This window comes from Acipenser ruthenus, chromosome 1 (assembly GCF_902713425.1).
Source record: "Acipenser ruthenus chromosome 1, fAciRut3.2 maternal haplotype, whole genome shotgun sequence".
NCBI classification, from domain to species: Eukaryota; Metazoa; Chordata; class Actinopteri; order Acipenseriformes; family Acipenseridae; genus Acipenser; species Acipenser ruthenus.
Genome location: NC_081189.1, coordinates 9,571,990 through 9,599,955, shown reverse-complemented (window position 1 = coordinate 9,599,955; position 27,966 = coordinate 9,571,990). Strand labels below are relative to the sequence as shown.

The window sequence follows — 27,966 nt, the reverse complement described above, 5'->3', positions numbered from 1 at the left end:
TATTTTACAGTAATGTCATGAGGGTCATTCCACAGTGAATTCCCATTAAATAGTGCTACTGTTGATATAAACATACCTAACAAAACAAAGGAGCATGAAATATTTCTCTTCTCTGGTCGTGTCCAAACCAGCATGCTTTCCACCAGTTCAGGCAATCTCTGTCTAGAGAAAGACGTGCCAATATGCTTGTAGTGAGTATTCCCAGTCTCAGTACTGTAATTGACCATATTAAACACAGCAATGACCTGCATCTGACACATTCCCATCGTGAATTGTTTTGCTGTCACTTTAAATCAGGACTGGCTTGTAAAGTCACCTTGTTTGGTAACCCAAGACGTTTACTATACTGACTCTAGAGCAGTACTCACATTTCCAGATTACAAAATAGAGCTTGCATTCAGTACAATGTGTTGAAAGGGTGACAGACTCGAGCAGGAGTTTGGTTTTCGGTGTGTTCACAGGTTGTGCTGGGGTGAAAGCAATGCAGAGAATCCCATATTGTGTAATCCAGAGTGTAAGATCTACAAGAGTATACAATGTGCTGTGTACCTGCTCATACACTCATGAGATGAGGGAACACAAAGCCACTTTGTGGCTTGGAACTTGGTTTCAGGAGACTAGGTTTCAGGCCACTGCATGGCACACCAGGGGAGACTTGGGTATGATCCAGCAAACTTGCCTAAAACTAGTTCTCCCGGTCTCCTGGAACAGGGTTTCAAGACACTGTTCCTGAAAAAGTGGATTTGTTTTCCCTCAGCGTTAGAAAGGGGTTCTAAGCATTCTAATGTCTCCCTGGGCTTTCTCTGGAATCCGTGTTTTATTTTGATTTGTGCTATAGAGTTTTATAGTGGTCCCAAAAGCCAGGCATCATACAGTAGCCATAAATCCTAATATTGGTTGTTTCTCCTTGTCTTTCAGGTGTGAAATGTCTTGAGGGAAAGAGGGAAAAAATCTGATAATTTTGATGTGTGGTGCAGATAGGCCATTATATGGAGCACATTCATACTGCACTAGCCTGTGATGGCTTACTGAGGGGCACCCTGTTTATTACAGCTTCAAAGGTGGTTCGATAACTGGAACCACTAATAAGGGGTTACAAATTTACATTTGATGCACTCTGCAATGTAATCTGAAGTGTTTGCCTGACAACATATGTGTGCTTGCAGTAAAATAACTGAGAAACACCACAAAAGTAGGCATCTATCCCAAATACTGTGCGAGAACGGAGAAATATCTGCAGTAATGAAACGGGGTATGATACGGTCCTTTTTTGCCACTTGTAAAGGAACAAGGATTATATATTGTCCTCTGGACCTTCATAGATCCTGTAATTGTTATCCTTTTGTTTCTAGAAAGTATAGTTCTCGCTACACTGTCAACCGTTTTGTATTGGTTAAAGTGTGTTTGTAATACCATTCTCGTTTTGTCATGCAAGGGAGCGCCTCCTCTTGTATTTATTCATGAATGTATTCATGTATTTGTATTATTAAATGTGCCCCGCGATAGTGTACAGCAGGTTGGCTTAATGTACATACCCAGTGTTTCAAATGTGTTATTTTTTCCCATTAAATCTTTGTGTAACATACATTAGCTAATAATAACTAGGGATCCAATTATATCAAATATACAACTTTGGTAATGGATGTTATACTATATTATAACATTATAGCCACATTGTGGATAGCAAAACCACAATAAAAAAATATATAGTCTAACCGGAAAATAAATTACGGCCAAAACGACTGACGACAACGGAAGTGATTGAAAGGGGAAAAAATGAGAAATCATTTTGGAAGTGGAGTGTAAATGCATTGCAGCCAGAACAGCACAGTGGTTGAATTTGGTTTATCTGTACCCGGGGTTTAATAAATTATTATTTTATTACTGAAGACAGCGCTCGGGTTTAGAAGGGAAGCTGTTCGGGTTTTGTATACTATAGGTATTGTTCTCACCACTGCGTTTGACGCTTTTGTGCCTTTGTCGTTCAGAAGAGAATCGGCAACTGGAGCGCCATCACTAACCGTCTTAAAAACAACACAAAAAATTACAGTATCAAACCAGTAGCAACTGTATTTATATTTATGCGGAAGCTTTACTTCACGAAGAAGAAAACGCGTACAAGTCTGATCTCTTCTTGGAGAGTAAGCATTTTTTTTCTGAAGAACTGAAGAGGATTTTTTTTTTAATTGAGCAAAATGTGTACCTCTTGTTTGGGACAGGTAAGTAGGCTAAAGTACATTTCTGAAACTTTTTACTGGATCTTCAGTTATATATTAGTGTGTGTTTCTTTCCTATTTAAAAAAGCAGTGGTTTTTAGACCCTTTTTTGGTACCTTCTGCTTGTTTAGACTCGTAACAAATGTGTTAACACTTTTTTTTTATTGTATTTGTGCAAAGATAATTCAGTTCGTTTTTTCAAAATTGTTTTCTCTCGCTTGTTTAAAGCTTGAGCCAGTAAAATCTGTTACTTGTAATGTATTTATTTTTAGATTTTCCTCGTATTTTACAGTTTGAGTGGCTGTGTGTTTTACAAGCTATCAAGTAAATTGACAAAAACAAACAAACAAAAAAATCAGTGCATTATTGTGTACCGGTTCGCGTTGTGTGTAGGAGCACTGCCTATTTCTTTGTGTTTATTTCCAGTGGATACCAATATGGATGCCTGCATCGTGCATAACAATAATAGGGGACAGAGTTTGGGGTTTTGCTACAACAATAGCTACTGTTTGTTTTCATATTAAAATGTGGCAGCTCCAATTACAGGGCCCTTGCCTAGCTCTGAACAGCGGGTCCACGAACTGTAACCTCCATAGCTTAACCTCTCCCAAATCACAAATAAATTTGTATTTTGACCTGTATGAAAACGATCAAAATGATGTGCTAGTAGCATCTTGCGTGTCTGCAATAATATATGCTCTCCTATTTAGTTTATTTAGCTTTAGTAGCAAAACATATTTTGGATTGTCGCCACTAAGTGGCAAAACATTGTGTTATCTGCTTATCAGAGGGCGACAGTCAGTCACGAAAAGATTAGCATGGAAAATGCATGTTATGCGTTTAGAGATAGCAAGGCAGCCCCTCCAAAACGATAAAAATAGCTGTATTACTCCCTATAATATATATATACTGTGTGTGTGTGTGTATATATACTGTGTGTGTGTGTATATATATATATATATATATATATATATATATATATAATATAATATCCCACCCATGTACAGTGTAACAGTTCTGCCCGTCTTCTGTTTATTGTCGTTTAGACTAAGCAGAAAGGAGACTACACTCCCATTACTACACTCCCATTGCATAGCAGTTGTGATCCATTCCAGGAGTTTAATAAGACTTGCCTAAGCTTGTTACCAATACACTGTGGCTAATCAAGCTCATAGTAAAACTTGGAATGGGTGAAGCTGCTATGCATTAGGAGTCTTATTTCTAACCCTGTCAAACTTTGACACAACTGACAACAATAAGTGCTTTTGTTTTCACAACAGGTGTTTCCTTTTATTTGTCACACAAAGGTTTTTAATTCCCTTGAGTCAAATTATTAACATTAAGCCAAGTGAAGAAACATGTTTCCTGGAAGTCAGTTTGTTGTCTTATTTATTTATTTATTTATTTAAAATGTTGATAACCAGAGCAACCTACCAGGGAGAATGTGTGCTAGGCTGCCTTAGTTTTTATATATAAAAAAAATAATAAAAAGTGTTTTCATTTGGATGGAAAGCTGTAGAAAGCCAAGCATCTGGAACTGCTGTTTTTTGGGTTTTTTTTCCATTTGAAGCTTGCTATTGTGGTATTGAAAACCAATGATAGAAAACTGGTTTTCTATTCCGGAGCAATACAATAAAATCAGATTATTGGAGAACAACAATTACGTTGTCCCTTGTAGGTTTTTGGGTTACAGCAGTCACTCTCGCAATCACATAGAATCAGAACTAAACCTGGTCTGTGACTAGCAAGCTTATCTTCCCTTCCTTCTTTTAGAATGCACTGCAACACAATGAGCCTCCTTCTGAACAGTAGGGTTATCAAACAGCACAGCAGAGAATGCACTGCAACACAATGAACCTCCTTCTGAACAGCAGGGCTATGAAACAGCACATCAGAGAATGCTCTGCAACACACAAGCCTCCTTCTGAACAGCAGGGTTATCAAACAGCACAGCAGAGAATGCACTCCAACACAATGATCCTCCTTCTGAACAGCAGGGCTATGAAACAGCACATCAGAGAATGCACTGCAACACACCAAGCCTCCTTCTGAACAGCAGGGTTATCAAACAGCACAGCAGAGAATGCACTGCAACACACCGAGCCTCCTTCTGAACAGCAGGGCTATCAAACAGCACAGCAGAGAATGCCTCTCAGCAGCTGTGTGCTTCATTATGTCAGGATTGCTGTCTGGTCAGGAGGTGGTTGTTGTTTGAAAGTTCTTTTTTTTATTGAACTTGTTTTGTTCTAGAGTTAATTGATTTGATGGAGGAGGGCTTAGGTCGGCCAGGGTGTCCTCGGCTCACCGCGGACCAGAGACCCCTGTAGACTCTACGGGCGACTGCGGGCTTCCCTGTAAGCTGCCCAGAGCTGCATTGTCCTCCGACGCTGTAGCTCTGGGTTGGCTGCATGGCGGGTTTGCAGTGAAAAAAATGGTCGGCTGACAGCACACGTCTTCACCGCTCCCGGTGCAGGGGTGGTAGCGGTGAGCTGAGCTTAAATACAATTGGATATATCAAATTGGGAGAAAAACAGGATAAAATCAATTGGTGACTACTAAATTAAAAAAAAAAATACATACTTCAGGAAATAAAAAAAATAAATAAATAAAACATTCTTTAAATGAATCCTGTGTTAAAGATTGCTGACTGTTTTGGTTTGCAAGCCAGACCAGACTTCCTGTTGGGCTAAGAAAAGCCTGGCTGTACAGTAAGAGTGGCAGTGATGCTCTGCTGTGTCATGTGCCTGTCTCACACAGTTCTGTAGACTTGTTCTGCAACCTCTTCACAATACTGTGGTTGCAAACAATGCACGATGTCATTGTTTCATACTGCCAGTTTCGGTGTCTCTAGATCCGATCTTCCTCTTTTGTTTAAATAGAAACCAAGTCACTGTACTTGTAGGCTGTTGGGCTTGGGAAAGACCATGATGTTTTATAGCTAACTAACGTACTACAACACACCTCCTCCCCTAAACACTGCTGCATAGGCCACCTGAAGCTGCTGATGAAACCAGTAGGAAGTTATCGGGTCAGGAAGATTAGTTCTAAATCAGGCGTGGCCATGTGCACATTACAGGAACAATAACTGAAATTGCTCTTGGAGTTCTACAGCAACATTGCTACAGTGCAACAATACTTGCACACGTACAGTAAGGAGCATACATCTCTCCCTGTTATCACAGTCTTGGTGTTTACCCTGACGAAGGCGCTGGCCGAAGCGCGTCGGTTAAACTAATAAAGTGTTTTCCACTTTTTAAACTATCTCCGAAGTGTTGCTGGGCTTCTTACCTAAACTATGTTTACGAAACACAACATTGTCTATCGCATTACAATAACAGGTGTAGCTAGTTGCTAGTCAAGAATGCTTCCACAAAGAGGACAGCTTTCAACACAGACGTGTTCTATTTTAGAAATGACCTAATGTTTGGGAATGCAGGGATGGAGGTTTTGCTTAGTCCCATTGCATAGCCCTTTAAACCATTCCGGTGCTGTGGAATTGGGGTCGTGCTTCTATTTCAGGATTCTATAAGCGGATATTCTGAGTCTGAAAAAGAGGAAAGGTTAATAATGATGAAATTATTATGGCACAGTAACATGTGGTCATTTACTACTGTATATACGTGTCTATTTGACGTCTCTTATGGTTTACTCTAACATCATATACAGTATTAGGTGCTTATTTGGCAGAAGTATAGAGAAAAGGCTAGTGAAGGTGTCTTGATTACAGCAAAGTTTAGTGCAGAAAACACACTGAGGCACATGTTGAAGTGGTCTCTAATACTGAAGTGTCACAGGTGATACTGTATATTCTCTACATTTGCTTGGCATCTTCTGGATGACCCCCTCCTTTTCTGACCCAAAGCAGTCTCAGACTCATGAGAACCTAAGAATGTTTACAAACGAGAGGAGGCTAATCGGCCCATCTTGCTCGTTTGGTTGTTAGTAGCTTATTGATCGCAGAATCTCATCAAGCAGCTTCTTGAAGGATCCCGTGGGTGTCAGCTTCAACAGCATTACTGGGGAATTGGTTCCAGACCCTCACAATTCTCTGTGCCTCCTATTTTCTGTTCTGAATGCTCCTTTATCTAATCTCCATTTGTGACCCCTGGTCCTTGTTTCTTTTTTCAGGTCAAAAAAGTTCCCTGGGTCGACATTGTCAATACCTTTTAGAATTTTGAATGCTTGAATCAGACCACCGCATAGTCTTTGATCAAGACTGAATAGATTCAGTTCTTTTAGCCTCTCTGCATACAACATGCCTTTTAAACCCGGGATAATTCTAGTCGCTCATGTGTTACATTGCTACTCTTTTCATTGTCGTAGCATTAGTTATGGCCCCGTTGGCTCTTTTATTTTGAATTCCCAGTACATACGTTGCCTGCATCAGTTTAGATATTCAGTGTAACATTGGCAGGGTGTGTTCAGTACACATGGTTACACATTGTTTAAATAACAATTTTATTATGAAGTTGGAACCAGTTCATTAAAAAGTTGCCTTGGTGGAAAAAGTGACTTGCTTTAAAATGGCAGCCTTTGACACAGCTGTTGAGCGCATGCAATTGCGTCTTGTTTTAAAGTTCTGTAATAAGGGTTGACCTGGAAAACCCTTCAGTGTTAGAATGCAATATTAATCCAATATGTTTGCTTTAGTGTATAGTGGGTATTGTGAAATGAACCATATTGAATGGGACCAGCAGGAGACACTAAGCCTTCTTATAAGGTGCTTTGCTCGATTTGATAATCTTTCAAGGCTGTATTTGGCTACCTAACCTACCTGTCTGTGGAATTTTTCTATAGTTCTCTAAATCTCTTGGACTCCACTGCAGTTGTGCCAGGATTTCTGTGTAGGTAGAGCATGCACAGTACCTGTAAAGAGCTCTGACTAGGTCACATGGGTTAGCCGTTTATGCATAAAATTGTTTGAAATATCTCTTCAGATGTGTGGCATTCATCCACTAGGCATGCTGTAGGTAATCCACTGTGAAGTTCTGTACATTTTACGAGCAGTTCCTGGCAGGCATATGGGTAATACTGTTGCAAACAGATATGTCAATGTTTTAGTCATAAAGGGCAAGTTATGAAATACACGCTGGAGTAGAGATACAGCTTTGTATATGAGTTTTAAAGCACACGTATGCTTTATATTTGGAGGCTTTGTGCTGTACATGTATTGTACTTCCAGGTACTTCAGTTACAGTAGCAAACATGTTGAGGTCATACTGATTGCTAAGAATCTAAAGAAACCGTATGCTCTGTTTTCTTTTTTTAAAACACATTTGCTTCACTGTAGCTTTGATGCTGTAGGCCAGGGGTACTCAGTACTCAGACTCCACTCCGAATCCGGATCACAAGTACATTTTGAGCAGACCGCCGAGTCATATGCTCATCTATGTTTTTACTTGCATTCACATTGGAAATGCTGTGATTTTTTCAGACCGCATAGTTCTTATGGGAGTGTGGTGTGCGAGGGTACAGGAGGTGTCGCTGTGATAGTATGTAGCAGATACTCGATGTAAGCTATGAATGAAACAAAATGTGCAAGTCAAAAGTATTGAAACTCGTTGGCTGCTGTGGCCTGTTTTGTAAGAGTCAACATATCCCTTCTCTATGGCTAATAAAACAACTGTCATAAGTCTTTAAAAAAAATACACAATTAAGATACAATTTTCAATACAGAAGCACCAGCTTTGAAATACCCATCCTGGTTTCTTGCTAACAGTTAAAAGTTGCCAGAGAGCACATCAATTCATAAATTCAAGTGAGGAATAACACATTACAGACTATGAATATTAATTAATACACAATCTGATTCACTCATATCAGGATGATCTCTGTCTTTTTCTTTGTTTGTGTTTTCTTTTTACTTAAACATGAGCAAGACATCCCTTTTATTATAGCAGTGCAGTTTGGCTTTAAGTACTGAACCCACTTGATTGATTTTCAATCCTGAAGGTAGCTACAGTACTTTTTCTACTGCCATAGTGACACACCAATGCACTATAGCATGTGAAATGTCCAGCAGGTACAAGAGCAAGGTTCTTGCCATTGGCCTCTCATTTAGCATTGCCTTGTGGGCAGCAGGGTTTGTGGATCTCAAAAGGGGGCTGCAGTACAGGCAGCTGAGACAAACAATAGGAGCCAGCAACCTTGAGAGAAGACTGGTATTGTTCCTTCTATACTCCCTGGAATGGGGGTGAGCTGGAAGGTGGAGTTTGAGCAAATAACAGGGGCGTCTGTATAGCCATGCATTCCATTGAGAAGCTGGCTGATAGTATGCTAATGCAGTTGTAGCTATTGCTGGTGTTGCCATTTGAGGGGGGAAGAGGTAAATTCAGCCTGAATGCATTCCCAAAATTAGCTTTTTGTGGGCAGGCTGAGCAGCTGTGTGTCTGGAAAGGGTAGAAACATTCTGTTTAGTTTGAAAGTAATTGTCATGGAGACTAGAACGAGACCCCATGTCTGCGCCAACATTGTCAGGCCTTTGAGATGTCATAAATTAAGCTGATACGGCTGCTTCAGTGGTATTTAAAACACATATTCTAATTGGTAAATGTGTACGTTAAAAAAAAAAAAAAACATTCAAATGGGGAAAAAGGTGGGAAATTAATTTGTGTTTATTTATTTATTATTTGTTTAGTTACGTATCCAAACTACTGTGTTCCAGGCATTTTAGATAAACCGTATTTAGCTGCAGTGCATATTTAGAAGAACAAGCTAGGAAAATACAAAAGCACTAATCGTAACAATGGGGTCTGTGACATATGTAGCATGCTATTGAAACAACAGACATTTTCTGATGGAATTTCCAAGGCATTTAACAAAAATAAAACATGTTGCAGTTTATAAAATGTGACGGGTGGCTTTTTGTATTTGAAATGGTCTCGGAGATGGTGGAGTGGAGTGGCTTGGTAAAACCCTGTTGTGTTTTATAGCTGGCGTGTTGCTGTGGTTCAGCTGCTTGCTCGCTCTGCTGTAGCTGCTGTCCGAAGATCAAGCAGTCCACTGGAACCCGCTTCATGTACGCACTCTACTTTCTGCTGGTCACTGTCATCTGCGTCGTCATGATGTCTCCCACAGTGGCGGAAGGGATGAAGGAACACGTAAGTATAGTATAGCCTGGGTGTCTCTTTCATAGACTTAGTTCTCCATTTTACATTTTTATTTTGTTCTCTCACATAACCTCAGCAGGTATGCTGATCCATGTAAATTACATGTTTACTATCTATAGGAATTTTTCCAAAAGTTAATAACTGGCAATTATACCCAGGCATTTAAAAAGTAGCATGTTGGTGGTTCTGTTTTTTTTCCAGCATTTTTTAAAAATCTCTGACACAATGTACTGAAATAATTCTTTGTGAGAAGAGGCCGTAACCATAAAAAGGTTATGTACAGTGCTCGCCTGTTATCTGCCTTGTTATAGTGCGGAGTCACTCATAACACAGTAGGCTCCCATTTGCTCCAGAATGCCATGACAGGAGCCCTTTAATACTCGTTATAAGGTGGAACACAAATAGCACGGTCTTGTAACTATGGCTCCCCACGATAGCGTTATAAAGGGGGGAGCACTGTATTAATGTTGCCCATGCATCGTTTATTTATAGTTCTCAGTTAGTCACAGGCTTGACTTTTATACTTCTGTTATGCTTGCTTTCCTTCTCTGTTCCTCTTTTCACAAAGAAAGAATGAAAAAAACTACCCATACATGACAAACTGTAAAATACAGGAAATTCAGCTACTATACAAGATAAACCTGAATGTAATCGAAATACTGCCACTCATTAGACAGTTAAAATAGAGCATTTTAAGAACCAAAGTTATGAAAATAAAAGGGGCAAATGAGATGAGGTTTCTGTGGGATCAAGTTGATAAGCTGTAGTACTACAAGAGATTGCAACAGAAGAGTACAGGACACGACAACCTCCATATATCAAACTAAATAAGGAATGTGTCCTTATCCGCAACTTCCTATCAGTGACACCTGTTACTGGAGAAGCGTGAACTTTTAAGAAATTATAGTTTAAAAGATGAACTGTTTAGGGTTTAGATTGTTAGTATGTGGGTTTCATTTAGTTAGTAAAAGACAATTTGGGTTTAATATTAATTACTGGAACACTTTGGGGGTTAAAACCTTCAAAAGCTTAAACAATCTCTTATCTTTATAACATCAGGGTTTCCTGAGTGGAACATCAAACAGGCTTTGATGTTACAAAGGTAATAAAATGAAAGTGGTCAATGACATTCCGTCTTTTCTGATAGGTTAAGAGAAAGGGGTGATGTCATAAGTTTAAGTCTATATTAAATCAAACATTGTATTGTATCTTTGGGCTCCCTTCAGCCTGTGCTTAGGGGGAGGGGAGTTCCCGGCACCATTACTATACAAATTGATCTTTGTTGAAGCTGCAACTAAGTTTTAGAATCATAATTATTTCTGTGCACGGATGCATGAAGAAGAGAAGAACACAACACTAACTAATTCTTATTTTGTTTTAAATTCAACACCTGTGTTATTTATTTTGAGACAAACTTTGTACTTAATTTACAAAAAAAATGTTTTTTAGTGTATGGTTTCTATAAGATAGCCCAAATTAAATAAATACAATAAATTAGAATAAAAACACATAGTTCAACAGATTTTTCAGATTTTCTTTTGTCTTACGCTTGTTGTTTTTTTCTTTTTTTTCTTTCTCTTTTAAGCAGAATCTTAAAAACACTCATTTTGTGCTTCCAGGCGCTGAAAAGGCCTAGTTAAATTGATGTCCTGCACACTATGTAGTGTATTTACCAGAAAAGGGGACATTAGTAATTATTTGTAAAGGTCTAGATCTGGGGAAGACTGCATCTGAAAAGAGCAGTGATGGGTGGAAGGGAAGGACTACAGGCACAGCTTGGAGAGGGCTGGCTGCAGTAGCGTGTGGGTAATGGGGTTATGACCGTTCAGAGCCTGTGAACCGCAAAGGGTTTTCACTCAGGAACTAGCATGCAGAATGGGGTTTAAACCACACAGAAACCATCTGGGAAACAGAAGTGTCAGGTGGCTAGGAGCCCCGGGCTCTGCTGTAATCTTGTGTCAGGTGGCTAGGAGCCCCGGGCTCTGCTGTAATCTTAAGGGTCATGTGGCTAGGAGCCCCGGGCTCTGCTGTAATCTTAAGGGACAGGTGGCTAGGAGCCCCGGGCTCTGCTGTAATCTTAAGGGTCAGGTGGCTAGGAGCCCCGGGCTCTGCTGTAATCTTAAGGGTCAGGTGGCCAGGAGCCATGGGCTCTGCTGTAATCTTAAGGGTCAGGTGTCCCGGAGCCCCGGGCTCTGCTGTAATCTTAAGGGTCAGGTGGCCAGGAGCCATGGGCTCTGCTGTAATCTTAAGGGTCAGGTGGCTAGGAGCCCCGGGCTCTTGGTAATGCAGGGGTTTCATTCAAATGAGACTGAGCTCATTCACAGGCCTATTCTGTTTAGATCAACTTACTGTTTGCCAAAACAAAAGATTGTGGAAACACTCTTGAAACTGAAAGCCTGCCGTTCCCTTCACAGATAAAAACTGCATTGCTGTGACTTCCACGGCATGAACTGCAATCTGACCAAAAGAATTGTGTGTGGGCTACAAAAAGCAAGAATTACCTTTATAAATCATAAATGATGCATTTATAATGCTTTCTGTGTACTCAAGCCTTGTTAATGGATTGAAATGATTGAAATTATTAATTATTGCAGTTATAGTCAGAATTAGCCCTAACTGGAAAAAACATAATCTGCTTAAAACCGAAGGAATTGGAAAAAAAAAAATAAATAAATGAGTTGTGGCCAGACCCACAAGTGTGGAAACAGATATGAGATTCCCCGGCCGTGCTTTCCTAGGCATTCCTTAACCCTTCTGAACAGTAACTGGGTTTTGCCAAGGATTCCCAAGGCTTTTAGCACAGCTTCTAGCATTTATTATTATACACATGCCAGGCTCATAGTGTCAATACACCCTCACGTATTCAACTCGCCCAGCGCAGCCTGCTGGAGGTGATATACGCAGCGTTTTAATTACAGCTGCTTCCTTTCTGCTTTAAATCTATTACTAAAATGTTTTTTCTGAGCCATAGCCTTCGCACCACTACCTCAATCAGTCCACATTTTACAGTGTAACTGATAGGATGATGTACAGTAAATGCCCTTCTAAAATGACTCCAGAAAAAATAACATTGTAAAATGGAACCGATTTGTAAATCTGCACTTAAATAATTTAATTTAAAAGCTTTGATCCTTAAGTTTTTGACCTTCCGTACTTGAAAATAAACTTAATCAGAAAACAGAATGTCTGGCCAAAATATTAAACAAACATAAAAAATCTATATATTGTACATTGTATTCAAGGAAGAATTCTCGAGTAAAATAGGCGTTTTTGTAAGATGTGCAACATGAATTGCAATTTCATGGCAACATCTTTTTTGGTTTACATTTGTCATTCAAGCAAGTTGCCAACACTGCTGTTTCTGAAAGCACTATTTAGCAGTGGAACTCAAGGCTCCAAGCCTCAGGATTCATGCATTCTTCTGTCTTTGTGGGTGTTCTTGAAAGCGATTTACTCAATCTGAAAGGCCTCCCCCTCTAAAAGAGACTGTGGGAGTTGTTCCCTGCTTTTCATCTGCTTCAGCACTCGACTCGCTATTGACACAATTAGCCCTATTCATCTGATGGCTTGTTTTGTGTGCTCAAAGGAAATAACAAGATTCAAGACCTAAAAATAGAATGGCACTGATCAGATATTCCCAACCTGTGGCTGATTTAGTATCCCAGGTCTAGTTTCTGTAGCTGTATATTTCATTGCAGTTAAACTATTAATCTACAAGACTACACTCAAGCAGAATCTTAACATTTTTTTTGTCATGTATAAATATATTCCATGTATCTAAAGTATGGAGTGGGGTTTACTTCATGCAAACACATTTCAATCTGTATTTTTTCCCCATTGCTTTATATGAGGAAAGAATGTCATCCTCATATGAGGTGATCATGTATTTGTGTCTTCCATATGCCTGCATATAAAGACTAGAAGAGAGTTTATTTTTTATTTTTTTTTTTTTTTTTTAATCAGTCCCCATATGAGGTCACCAGGCATGAAAGTCATAAACCAGGAACACTTTTTATATAACCACATCAACAAGGTAGTTTAAACTTGCTAAAAATAAAAGAATCAAAGTAGAACGAATTGACAAGTTAAAGCAGCAAAGTGCCTGTGCCAGTGTAACACCGCTTACTAAGAGGACATGCTTTTTACTTCTCCCTCAGATTCCCTTCTACAAGGACCTGTGTGAACACATGAAGGCCGGTGTGAATTGTGAAAAGCTGGTGGGTTACTCGGCCGTCTACAAAGTCTGCTTTGGGATGGCCTGCTTCTTCTTTATCTTCGCTCTTTTCACAGTCAAAGTACAAGACAGCACGAGCTGCCGGGCACACGTCCATAACGGGTATGTGTTTAAGTTAATTGGGTTTCATTGCATTTTAAATTGCCTCCCGTTTGAAATCCTGGTGCAATGCCGGTAGCATAACAATTGCACCGTTGCAGGGTTGTAGACTGTGCAGTGGTTAATGCACCAGCAATTCATCTCGTAGTGATCGTAACCTTTCATTACTTCAAAAATTCACAAACGCCAGAAGTTGCAGCTGGCAGCAGTAAAATGCAGTACAAATATATAACTGGTTTTGTAGCCTGCGTCTGCTAACAATCTGGTGCTAAACTTTCATTGTACTGTAGTTAACATGACTATTTGACTGCCTCAGGGTGCTTACTGTTAAAGCAATGAAAGCAGGAAATCTGCCACTGTTGGGGAAGCAGTTTTCAAAACCTTTAGCAGATCTCTGTTGAGCAGCTTGCTGTTTTGTAAATCTCAAAAGAGCTCTGCATCTCGTACTGCTTTTAACAGTTTGGCATGGGTAAGGATGTTGCTGCTATTCTGAAGGCAGCAGACATAAGGGAATGCAATGCACAAAGCAGCAGCCAAGAAATCCATACACTTCAGTTTTGCTAAGAGATTTCTCAGATTAATTGCGGACAGAATTCAAACTTAAAAGGCTGCAGTTAAAAAAAAAAAAATATGAAGTGACTTCAAGTTGGCTTCCACCATGCAATCTGTTAGCATTGGAAATCCTAAGGGGTGTGGGGAGGGCTGTCTGGTTAGTGTACTGATGTAATCCAGTGTGTGTTTGTTTTGAAAACCCAGGTTCTGGTTCATGAAATTTGCGGTGCTGCTCGCCTGCTGCTCAGGAGCCTTCTTCATTCCAGATCAGGATACATTCCTTAATGGTACAGTACGCTTTCTTTCATCTTAAAGGCACAGCACACTTTCTTTCAGCTTAAAGGCACAGTACACTTTCTTTCATCTTTAAAGGCACAGCTCATCTTAAAGGCACTGTACACTCTCTCATTTTAAAGGCACTGTACGCTGTCTTTCATCTTAAAGGCACTGTACGCTCTCTTTCATCTTAAAGGCACTGTACGCTCTCTTTCATCTTAAAGGCACAGCTCATCTTAAAGGCACAGTATGCTTTATTTCATCTTAAAGGAACGGTACGCTTTCTTTCATCTTAAAGGCACTGTATGCTTTCTTTCATCTTAAAGGTACAGTACGCTTTCTTTCATCTTAGTCTGCTTCATTCTCTGATGATCTGGGACAGACAGTGGGGCTGAAACCCTCCAATTGTTACACTGTCGTATTGCTTCTAAACTGTTGTGTGCAAGGTAGTGAATCTGTCCATATACATTAAATCCTGGTATAAAACCGTATCTGCTGTTTTTCCATGTATTAGTGCCCGTAGCTGGGGGGTTTTCAACTCATGCATTGCTGGTACTTTTACTCGTTTTGTTCAAATCCTTGCTTTTCGGTTAAATGACTGTATCTCGTTTTACAGCTGTTGATTTGAAAATGCTGTTGATTTAAAAAAAAAAAAAAAAAGACGGGGGGGGGGGGGGGTAAATCATGATCATCTACCATGGGATTGCAGAACAGTCCATGCTGTGTGTGTTTGTTTTATTATGCAGTGTCTGTGTGGAAGCCCAGGCATATTCACTTTAACTAGCCATTACACAATGTCTCTGTATCATTTGTACAAGCAGGCTGGTGGGCATACAAACATCTTTCAGTAGTAAAGACTTTTCAATAGGTAGATCTTTCGATTGTACAATTGCACAAATGACACTTTGAGGGAGATTTTTGTTAATTCCTTGAGGGTGCTGCTGTTCCATCGTCTCCAAGTCAACGCACTGTACCAAGTTACTCTCTGATCTTGCCATCAAAGCTGTTTAATTTCCTAGATGTTTTTGTGCATTGCCGTGCTAGCAGTGCCTTGCCAGTATTTACATGTGTAAATAATTTAGGACTATTAAAGCTTCCCTGAATCCTTGTCCCATGCTGAGACTACAGGAATTACAGTTTTTTGTTGAACTTTCAGAAAGTTAAAATATGTATCTTGTGTGAAAGCAAGTTATGTGAGAGGCAAGAAAGGCTCTGTCATCTCCTGCTCCTCAACTAACTTTTTGCACAAAAACAAATAAAAGCTGAAAGCGGCAGTGTTGGTGATCTCTGTATTAAAGATGTGTATGTATGGAGTGACATCTGTCTCTGGTGACCACGCTAATAAATAGTCATGTTTATAATTTTCCCGAGGGGAAGCCTCACTCATATTTTTTGGTTTCAGTTTGCGTAAACCTATTTACAGCCCCTAATGACTCCTGCTGCTGTGACTAGGTCGCTTCTGCTTCTTCCCAGAATCTCACTGGAAAATGTGTACGTGTTACAAGCGGTACCCCAAGATGAGAGGGATGTGAAACTAGGTGACACTTAATATTCAAAATATTCGGGGATAGTTGTATCTTTAATGACCAAACATTTGGTCGGATTGTAAATTTGTTTTCCGTCTTTGTACAGTTTAATTTATTTTGTGGTAAAATTGCAACCAAACGCATCTCGTTCATGGTATTTTCAGGAACTGGGAGCATGTATCGGCTGAATGTCATCTCCCTGAGGAGGTATCCAAGTAAAAGCTCCCACTTACAGGCAAGGGATTCTTGAAAAACACATTGTTCCCTAAATCCCATGATACATATGAATCTGTTCTGCATTGAACCTATCTGCAGTGTTTAAATTAAGATTAAACCATCGGAAAAAGCTAAGAGGGATGTGTTCAGCTGCATTCACAAGAACCTGTGAATAAAAACTACACTTGAATATTGCAGGGGTAAGTAAAAGAGTGATGTATTTCTGCTAATGTGTTTAGCATCTTGTTAACCCAATCTTGTTAACCCAATTAGGAAAGATATTCTGTGTAATCCTAACTATGCCTTACTAGTTCAGACAGCAGAGACCTATTCATAAAAGCAAACACCAAGCCAAGTCTCCTTTTTAAATTGTTTATTTAGAATATGTATACAGGAAATTCCCTCCGAGAAGAGACTCCCTGTTTGACGGTGATTACTGAAACACGAAGCCCCCCCCCCCTCCCCCCTCAGTTCTACCACGTGGGCGAGGTCAATGTCATTTCAGTTACACCACAGTTCAACTCCTGGCAATGGTTCCTGGCTCCTGCTTAGTACTGCAGCTGCATCCTTGAAAGATCACTGCGTGACTGAAATTCAGATAGAAATGTGCCATTATATTGTAAATTGAACTGACTTTCTTATTGGAATGTACAAAAAGCAATGCTTGTTAAATTAAGGGAATTGTTGAGAGCCTCTCCACTTCCATTGTGATAATAAGCACTTCAGTTCATGTAACAAAGCATGTGGACCAAGATCTCAGCACATCCTTTTAAACCTGTATCATATGTCTATCAAAGGCATTCAGAATATGTGCAAATGGTTCTCCATTATCATAAACCCTGCAAGTCTTTATCTAAGTTATTTAAAGAATTTCAAATAATGAACAATAAAATGGGATCGAAAACAACTAAGCCAAGAGCAGTGAGCGCCCCCTGTTCGTGCTGTCAAGCCAACCCCCTCTGTCACGAAGCTGCTGAACCCTGGAGGCAAGCGCCCGGCTGGGAAGCTTCTGCCTGGATTCATTGGGCACCTGGCCAGTAGAGGTCATTGAACTGTAAGGAAGTGAACTAACCTTAATCAGTGGGTTTCCTGCCAAGATTGGCAAATTAGCGTACGTGAGATTCGAAACAGGCTTGCATGTCTTCCCCAGCACTCCCCAATTGCAGTGCTTTTACCAGGGACACTCTTTCTGGTCTGCACGTAAACACACACCTTCCTTTCATTCTTGGCACACATGCCTATTGTGGTGGTTGCATGACATGAAAGTTCTGTTTATGGATTGTATGTTTTTGTCTAACAGGGTTTTGACGTTTTCCCTTGTTCTCTGTTTTGCTCAGTGAGGGCTGTTTGCGCATGAAACCTGTGACTTGGTTATTTTGACAGTCTTCTCAACTGTAGCCTTTCGAATCGGTGTAGACTTGTTTCAAATCAGTGTGTGTTCTTATTCTGGGCATGCTTTGCACTATACATTCATAGCGAGGCTTGTTTCAGCAGCCCTGGTTACTACAATCCTCTGGTATGGGCGTCTCTAGTACATTTACATAAACAAGATTTCAGAACTTCAGTGAGCGCTGTGTGAACACTGGAGTTGGGAGGGGGTGCTAATAAAATACTGAGTGGGGAAATTTTAAACACTGTATAATGGACATGACTGGGCAGGCCCTGGGTGTAATGGACATGACTGGGCAGGCCCTGGGTGTAATGGACATGACTGGGCAGGCCCTGGGTATGATGGACATGACTGGGCAGCCTCTGGGTATGATGGACATGACTGGGCAGGCCCTGGGTATAATGGACATGACTGGGCAGGCCCTGGGTATAATGGACATGACTGGGCAGGCCCTGGGTATAATGGACATGACTGGGCAGCCTCTGGGTATGATGGACATGACTGGGCAGCCTCTGGGTATGATGGACATGACTGGGCAGCCTCTGGGTATGATGGACATGACTGGGCAGCCTCTGGGTATGATGGACATGACTGGGCAGGCCCTGGGTATGATGGACATGACTGGGCAGTAGGGATGTCACGGTATTCCCGGTTTTACGGTAAAACATGACGTATAAACTGCCACGGTTTTGAAACCGCAACCATTTTTCTATACCAAGTTCACACGGTTTAAGGTGATATGGGCACATTATTATTATTATTTTTTTTTTTTTTTATTCACCGTTTGTCTGTTGGTGAGCCACTGTGTTCATTTGGACTAACTAACACAGACATCTCATGTTCTGAAAACTGCCATGCATGAGATTATCTGAGTAGACTATTAAATAAGTGACGCCATATTTAATATAAACCGCCCTGCTAAACAATGATCGCTAGCAAATGTGATTGTCAGTAAATGAAACACAAATACTCAAACATGAGCAAGGCACTGTAACTTCTCATCACTGCCTTCCTATTAATTGACCATGAAGTAACAGTAGCTATTATATATCGTATCGGTCAAGAGAAACGCAGTAAGCACACACCAATGCAGAGAATCAAAGTCTATTTACTATTATATAACTAAGTCTAAGATGCTACAGGCATTTGTATTATTTTAATTTTAAATGGTATGTTAAAGATGTTGCCATCTCCTCGAGTTGATAGTGTTGTGGGGATTTTGGTTTTATGTATTAAAAAATTAATACAATTTCATTCCCACTTAAAAAAAAAAAAGTCCCATAGATGCCGCTTAACTTTGCAACGGTGTCATACCCACCTTAACTTTTCTGCTTTCCTTTGTGTTTGTTGCTGTTAACATGCAGTCCAAAAAAAAAAAAAACAATTTGCAGGCGCCGTCTTCTCATCATTAAGTTTTGCACTCTGCTGAGAGATCAGTGGGCGGGCAGTGCATGTCTTAAAACGCACTCGATTGGCTATTGCTAGGTAACACTTGCTTCTCTTAACTAATAGGATGTCATCCAAACTGATAAAGATGAAGAGGGTATTCAGTTGCAGTGGTCACATCCTTACCCCCTATCGTTCCAGACTGAGCCCAGAAAATGTTAATATTTTGGTGCTTCTCCACAGTAATTTGAAATAAAAAAGCAGCAGTATTTTGCTGAGCCTGTGTGAGATGGAGTGAACACTACTTCCAGTTAGGTAGTGCCTGATAGAACTGCAGTACCAGTGTGTTGTATTTGTTTTAAGACTTTAAAGTTATTTTTCTTGTTAAAAAATGACTTGACTTAAGTGTATTTCTTTAAATAGCCAATTAAAAAATGAAGTTCATAGCATTGCAGTTGTTCTGTGAATGAGGATGGACACACAACACCAGAGCTCTCCGTGCCTTGTTGTGTGAAGTTGTTTCTTGGATTGCAGTGTGGCGTTACGTCGGGGCAACAGGAGGATTTCTCTTCTTGGTCATCCAGCTCATCCTCCTGGTGGAGTTTGCCCACAAGTGGAACAAAAACTGGTAAGACTGTCAATCATCTCCTATCTTTTTCTCTTAATAAAACTGATGCCTGCAGAAGATTTAGCACAGCACCTTATTACTAACATAATGATTTCCATGACATGAGAGTAGATGTTAAAACTTCATGCTGATTTGAACTCGCCTCTCGCCAAGATAAGCGCCAACTAAGACATAGCTTTACAGTAAACTAATGTGATCCAGCTGTGTCTCCATCCATTTGCGTTTCCTTCCATCTGATGATGTTGATATCCTTCTGCCTCGTGTTGATGGCTGAAGTGTAATGCTGGCTCCAGGGATCAGCTTAGTGGACTACACCTCCAAAGAGACAGTTAATTTGGGTGTTAGTCTGATGTTGGCAGCTGTCGTGTATATATCAGAACTTAAAAAGATTAATTTGTGAAATAAGAATAGTGTGGATGCATCTCTCCTTTACACATAGTGTGTGGGTCTGTGTAGGTTTAAAAATGAAGGTAAGCATGGAATTAAATACTTCGTTGACTATAAGGATGAGACCAGACCATGTTTCCAATCATTTGTTAGTTCCAAAGTACCAGACATTCCATTCTACATTGAACATTATTGTGTAGATACAGTACTGCCACTAGTACTAACAGAGATAGGCAATTGATGAGGTTACCTCCCCTGGAGAGAGCCCTCAGATGCTACACCGATGTCCCCGATGATCTGTAGGTATTGGGAGCTTCTCTCTCTGTGTATGCCTCTGTGCCTGGTATTTATACTCTATTAGCTCAGATCCTACATGACTGCTGTTTGTTTCTGTTGTCTTACTAATTATAATAGAAATGAGTTATTCAGCTGTTACTCCTCTCAGTTTTACCCAATCACAAACTACTCTCTTTTACAAGGCCACTGTGGTTAGTTGTTTACCAGATTTCTCCTGTCCTATTCTTTCTAGCACACGCTGTATCATTCAATCATTCTAAGCCTAAGGCAAAGTGGGTAGTTGCCTTAGCAACTCTACTTATGTCAGTCACTTTCAGTACACTGGTTTAACATTACCAACACATTTGCTTTCATATGATTGCCAATACATTTTCACTCTGCATCTGTTTTAAGCAAGAAGTGCAGGGGTGGGTGTTTTTCCCTGCAAACTTTGAGATGAAAAACAGAAGAACGAGAGCAGAGGCGTGCTTCTGTTTTCCCCTGGGAATAGGAATAGGAAAGAAAAGACTCATACAGTTGTGGGAGGTTTTTTTTTTTTTTTCCTTCAATTTACATTGCACATACAGATCAAGCTAAGAAGGCTCTGTTTCCTGGTGTGCACCTCCTCTGATTCTGTCATGGAAATCAGGCTCATTACAGTGAATAATTGTGACGGGGGTGTTTATATGAGTCACTTATCTGTGTCTGCTGGAGCTTCATTTTTTTCTGTTAAATAGCCTATATCTCTTGAGTTTTTGTTTCACAAACTTTAAACAATACAGGTATACTATACAACCACAGGGTGGGGTGGGGCTTGTTGTCAAGGCTTCTTGCATTCAGTCGGGAGTTTCAATTTAGAGAATGACAGGAAGGAGGTTCTGAAATTCAGATACTGTAATTTGTTTTTTATCTTTCTTTTTTTATCATTGTGGCCTAAAAATCTTTTCTTTTTTTCTTCTCAGGAGTTCAGGTACGAAGCACAACAAGCTGTGGTATGCAGCTCTGGCCCTGGTCACTCTCGTTCTGTTCTCCGTGGCCGTGGGGGCCCTGATTCTGATGGGTATATTCCACACCCATGCAGAGGGCTGCACACTCAACAAGATCTTCCTGGGGGTCAATTCTGGCCTTTGCCTATTCGTCTCCATACTGGCCATCACTCCATGCATTCAGAAACGTAAGCATCTACTTCAAACAAAAAACACAAGTCAAATATTTACAAATAATTATTGCATGTAAAGCGGGGTAAGACTTAAGTAAAATATACTGGCAAATACAGAGATATAATAACAAGAGAATACTAACAGCACACTGCTATGTGTGGAGGAAAATGGTTTCAGTGAGGTTGTTTAAAAGTGTATGTTTTATAAAAGGTTTATGGTTGTGTTCTTAACCTCTCTGAATTTGCTCTTCAGATCTACCAAACTCGGGTCTGCTGCAGTCAGGAGTTATCAGTGTGTACGTCATGTACCTCACATACTCGGCACTGGCGAGCAAACCTGCAGAACAAAGTGAGTCTCTGTTAACTTGGCTTAACAAATACAATGTAACCTCCTCCTTCAAGGAGATTTGTAGATGTTGCATCTGACAATGCACAGCCTCCTTATAAAAAAATGGGACCTAGACGTGTGGGCTGAGTATGGGTGATGGTGGAATATGTGTTGTGGTTGGTTAGGACTACCAAGTGGGTTCCCAGCACCACAAGGTAATTGACAGAACAAATGCAAGCAATAAGGTGGCTTTACATTCATTAAGTCTTTTACATGACAGCTGTCCAGCCTTGTTGGTTATGAGCCATACTGATCATCAAGGAATTCTTAGTGAGCCTGTTTATTGCAAGAACATAAACACACACACTGTATGGAGGATATGTTCTTATATGGGTTTTGTGAGGTGTAATCTACATGGGGCCTGTTTTCAAAGTGTGTTTCACCAGTCTGTAATTTGCTCCTGTTTTTAAAAGGTTTAGAGTTACAAAAACAAGAATGAAACGTCCATGTGCTTGAGAGACCTTTTTTCTTTGGTAAAATGTACATGTGTCTTATCCTCCCACATACATAGTCATGTTCATCTTCATGCTTTCTTAACTCTGGTTTGATTTCCTTGCAGTTAAGGGGCCAAATGGTAATAACATTACCATCTGTGTCCCTTCCTTCAGCTCGGGCCTAGACGATGATAACAAGCTAGTTTCAACTCTGGGCACCATTATATTGTTTGGCTGTGTTCTGTACTCCTGGTAAGTTGAGCTTCTTGGGAGTGTCCAAAAAAGTTTAAAAAAAAAAAAAAGTTTTATAAACAACTCAAAAAATAAAAGTAAAAAATCTGTTAGTCAGCTTTGAAGTGGTTATCGCTAACAAGATCATTCTGTAAATCTGCAGAGGTGAAATGACCTAGGAAGTGAAATAGCTACAGACTACCTGAAAGTAAAATGGAAATACACATTTTCTCCAATATAAGATTGAGGGCTACCCAATGATTACAACTGAACTGTGCACCAGCAGCCTGGAGAGACTGCTACAGGAGATCTGAATCACATTACTGTGCATCAGCAGCCTGGAGAGACTGCTACAGGAGATCTGAATCACATTACTGTGCATCAGCAGCCTGGAGAGACTGCTACAGGAGATCTGAATCACATTACTGTGCATCAGCAGCCTGGAGAGACTGCTACAGGAGATCTGAATCACATTACTGTGCATCAGCAGCCTGGAGAGACTGCTACAGGAGATCTGAATTACATTACTGTGCATCAGCAGCCTGAAGAGACTACTTCAGGAGATCTGAATCACATTTCTGTTTTATTTTCAGTCTGACCTCTACAACACGATCAAGCACAGCAGCTCTGCGGGTGTGCAAGACCACTGTCCCTGACAACGAGGTACGATCTGCAGCAAGCACAAACATGTAACGCCAATGATAGGGGCATCTGTTCAATGTTTTCAATGGGCATGATATAATTTCAATACATTTAGTCGTTGCCAATTAGTTTTTTTTATTATTTTCTCCCCAATTTGAAATGCCCAATTATTTTTAGGCTCAGCTAACCGCTACCACCCCTGCGCTGACTCGGGAGGGGCGAAGATGAACACACGCTGTCCTCTGAAGCGTGTGCCATCAGCCACCCGCTTCTTTACACTCTGCAGATTCACCGTGCAGCTGCCTCAGAGCTACAGCGTCGGAGGACAACGCAGCTCTGGGCAGCTTACAGGCAAGCCCGCAGGCACCTGGCCAGACTACAGGGGTTGCTGGTGCGCGGTCAGCTGAGGACACTCTGGCTGACCTAACCCTCCCTCCCCCCGGACGACACTCTGCCAATTGAGCACCGCCTCCTGGGAGCTCCCATCCACGATCGGCTGTGGATAGCCTGGACTCGAACCGGCAACGTCCAGGCTATAGAGCCCATCCTGCATTCTAGCGAGTGCTTTTACTGGACAAGCATGTAATCTAATGTATGTTTTGCAATAGCAATACATGCTAACGTACGATGCATACTAAAGGATAAAACAATGTTTTCATAATAAATAGCAGCTGGCATCGCAGCTTGTCAGTTTTGGGTCTCTTCTCAGTAACACCCTCTCCATGTGTATTTTGTGTTCCTCAGGTGGCACGTTGTTGTTTCTGCTGTGGCCCAGAAGATGATGGTACTTCATTGTTTGATTCATTATCTTCGGAAGCTGATGAGGCTTTTGGCTACAAACATTCTGTGACGAGTAGAACATACTAACCCCCCTAAATACCTTGTGTTTAGAATAATGGGTACATTTCTTACACTCGATTGGGACTTGTTAGCAAACTAATTAAATAAAGGTATTGCATAGCAAAACGCGGTCAGTTACTCTAATGCACTCCTGTAACATTCATATGTGAACAGTAATGATACTGACACCAAATATATAAAACCAAGGGGATGCAACTGACTGTTGAAACCTAAGGGATAATAGTGAAGTGAATTTAAACGTTTAATATTTACTGTGTGTCAGAAGGGCTGTCTCTCACAAGAAACTTTAAAGACCAGCCCCTATTTTGAGAGTCACTGGATTATAGGTGCTTCCTTTGCTTCACATCAGCCCTCTACTGGAGAGAAAGCAGAAATTAAAAACGCCTTTTTCTTTCCCTGTTTTCTGGTGTTTTTCCATTACACGCCTCCTGTTTTCACCTCAGTAATATGTGCTCCACTCAGATGACCTTAACATGGAGAAGTGGCGAAGCTTGTTTCTGTGCTAATGTGCTGTAAGCTTCAGTGATGTCACCTGTGCTGATTTACATACAAGCTCATATTACACATGACTATTTTGCTCTTTCACTGGGAAGAGACAGAGACTCGCAGTTTAATGTGAGAATAGTCCAGAAGTGTGGATTTTTTGTCAATTCAAACTAGTATTTTGATGCTGGGGAGACCTTAAAATCCATTTAAAATCTGAATTGGTTTCTTGTGCAAAAAAAAGACAGTATTAACCAGTGACCTTGCATGATCTTGGCTGAGTTTAGTTTAAAGGTTCATACTCATAGAAAAACTTAACAGTGGGATTTGAAATACTGTGGCCCTCTAAATGACTCTCATCCCCATAGAGTTGTAATGCTTTCTATTGAAATAGACCCACACCCTCAGTGGAGTCCAGGGGCCGGAGTTCCTTGTTCTGGTTCATTGTCATTCCTCCTCAGCAGCAATATGGGCTTCACTCTGAATTGCATGCTGGGTTCTGATTCCACAGCCCAACAGAACTGAGAACTTTGAATGTCTCAAGTGTGTAGAATCTCTGTCCCAGCCCAGGTGTCTAGGCCTTACAGTTTTTGAAGTAATAATGGAGATGTGGATATAATAAATCAGTAAACACTGTTTTACTCTGTACAGGTGATTATGAAGTGGATAATAAACATGGAGGGCAGGCAGTAATATATGATGAGAAGGAAGGCACGGTCTACAGCTATGCGTTTTTTCACTTTGTCTTCTTCCTCGGGTCTCTTTACGTCATGATGACTGTCACTAACTGGTTCCAGTAAGTAAACCCTACATGTCGGATTTAATCCATTAAGGACCAAATACATTTTTCTTTGAAAATATCAGAATACAAGCTGTATTTATGTAATTTGATACATTACATTTAGACATAACTTATGCTGTTAACAAAGTTATTATTACAATGTGGTTGAGAGAAAAATAAAATAACAGGTAGATGCCAGTTAAAAATGTTCTAAAAAATTACAAAGTAACAATGGCACTTAATGGGTTAAGCTATGGTCAATGGGGCAATATTGACTGAAAAAAAAAAATCCATTAGCAAGAGTTGACCAAAAAACTAATAACTTGTAACCTAAGCTGGATTTGAACTGTGTGATTCAGAGGGGAATACTGAAACAAGGCTTTATCGGTTTAGGAAGGCAGTGTACCTATAATTGCATCATGGCCCATGCAAATAAAACGTGCCGTGCGACTTTCTCTGTCGTAATATAAAGAATAACAAATGGGCCTCTAAATCTCCAGAGGTGACAGTGTTTATTGTTATAGGGGTTTGGCTCTAATTTATTGGTTGAGAACTGGTAAAATTAACCTGTTTTATTGTTTAATGACTTAACAGTTTCGATGATGCGAAAATTGAGAAGCTGTTCCATGGGAGCTGGTCCACCTACTGGATCAAGATGGCTTCCTGTTGGGCCTGTCTCCTGCTCTACACCTGGACCCTCATTGCCCCCATTGTCTGCCCAAAAAGGGAGTTCATCAACTGAGGGACTCTGAGCACTACCTTCCTCTTCTTACTGTCAACTGGTTTTGTGTGAACATGTTTTAAACTCCTAAAGCATTATATATAGGTACCTTTTAAAAAAAAAAAAAAAAAAAAAAAAGATTTGCCAGTCAGTAGTAGCTGTGTGAGATGTGTGTTCTTGCAAGCCATATAGACTTCCCTAAAGGATATCTTGTTCACTTTCCAATCTCCTCGCTCTGTGAGGATTCAGGACAGCAATGGTCTCAAGGCAGGCAGCCACTTTCAAAGGATTGTGTTACAATTCATTTGGTGAAGAGAAAGCTCTCGGAAAGAAACACCAGCAAGCCTCCTGCCTCTTGCCTTGCATGGATTTGAGGTCAAACACAAAGTTTGTGGAACTGTGTTTTTTTTTTTATTCTCACAATAGTGTAATGTAGTACATTTTATATTTTAAATTACATGACCAGGAATAATAAGAAATATACAAATAAGTGACCACAGACACAAGTGAATAATGTCTAATATTGTTTGGGACCAATAACTGTTAGTTATATGTACTGCTCTGGTTATTATAAGCTGTATGACTGTTTGTTTGTTTGTTTGTTTGTTTGTTTGTTTGTTTTTTATTTATTTGTTTTAACAAGTTTGAAAGCCATAACCAAAAAAAAGGGATTGTATTGTATTTCCACAAAGAAACAGGGATCAAATATTAAGTTTCTTTTCTAAAAAAAATATCCATTTGAAAAAAAAAAAATTCTTCTGGGGTTTACAGTAAAGGATCTGCCTTTCTTAATTGTGTGAATTCAGGTTATTCCTTCTTCCCGTACATGTCTTTAGTTTGCATGTTTAATTGAAAACAAAGCATTCTGTTCTGAACACATTATATTGCTGCAGACAAGTACAATTAAAAACTATAAAAGGGTGCTAACCAATCAATGTCTTCCCTCTTACTAGCTCTAGTAACCTAAGTACACCCCTTTTATTGTTACGTTAATTCAGTATTTGAAAATATATCATCCAAACTAATAAACTGCTACATCCTGGTACCTTTGTATCTCTGTGTAATTCAAATATATGATAAGTGCCAATAAGAAGAATGTGCATTTTAAAAGCATGGCCAGCACTGAAAAAAAAAAAAAAAAAAAATTACCAAAGATGAATCAGGAGTAAGATAACAAATCATGTCATTTAAATCTTAGAATACGTTTTCAGTGGTGATTTCATCACAAATCTTCTTCTTAACTCAGTCTCCCTTGAAAAATAGATTTGAATCTCAACAGGACTTTCCTGGTTAAATAAAAATGAATGATCTTTTCTCAGTGCAAGATTAATATTACTTGCGTTGAGTTTAGATGTCTTGTAACTATGACAAACTGAAGGATAGTAAGGTAATATTTGTAGTGTAACAGGAAAGTTTGTTGAATGCCAATTAATTATGATGGGAACTCCTTAATATCTATCTTGATTAATTTCACAAATAAGATCAAGAAATCTGTTCTGAGAATGACCCACATGGTCCTGTCAGTGTCAACCCACTGTCCTAGTCTGGTCCATTTTACATCTTGGCCTTGGAGACTGAAGAAGACTGTACGCGACTAGCCTATCAATTAAAGGATATTTCACCATTTTTGTCCAACCCTGTGCAACTTTTCTTTATGTAAAAATATCAAACCCCTGTATGTATGTATGTATGTATGTGTGGTTACAGCTATTCCATCATATGGTTTAATCCTTTTTTTTTTTTTTTTTTTTTTAAATAGCATTTTTCAGAATCAATGCATGTAACTCATATTTATATGGTGTGAATAAGATCTGGATATCATTTCAATTCAGAAATACAGATGCAGATTTTAAAAAGTTTAAAAAAAAAGATAAACCTGTTTAAAAAGTTTAGGAAAATAAGTTTGACCCCTTTTGACTTTCTGCAACCTTTTCTATATATTTCTGTGACTAAATAAAAAAAAGAATCAAG

At 39.9% G+C, this 27,966-nt stretch overlaps 1 protein-coding gene across 2 annotated transcripts; it reads left to right on the top strand.

The window, feature by feature from the left end:
• Positions 1-1,749: 1,749 nt before the first annotated feature.
• On the top strand, positions 1,750-27,966 carry LOC117403694 (serine incorporator 5-like). 2 transcript variants are annotated; one of them, XM_058995803.1, is made up of 12 exons: positions 1,752-2,219; positions 9,149-9,316; positions 13,483-13,661; positions 14,415-14,497; positions 19,539-19,632; positions 21,258-21,469; positions 21,708-21,803; positions 22,402-22,528; positions 23,101-23,170; positions 23,894-23,933; positions 25,145-25,289; positions 25,869-27,966. In XM_058995803.1, the coding sequence occupies exons 1-12, from the start codon at positions 2,196-2,198 to the stop codon at positions 26,014-26,016; spliced, it is 1,386 nt and encodes a 461-aa protein (XP_058851786.1). In that variant the 5' UTR covers positions 1,752-2,195; the 3' UTR covers positions 26,017-27,966. The 2 variants fall into 2 exon arrangements, with proteins under 2 accessions (XP_058851827.1, XP_058851786.1); XM_058995844.1 differs by lacking the exon at positions 25,869-27,966 and having other exon boundaries at positions 1,750-2,219; positions 23,894-24,048; positions 25,145-25,249.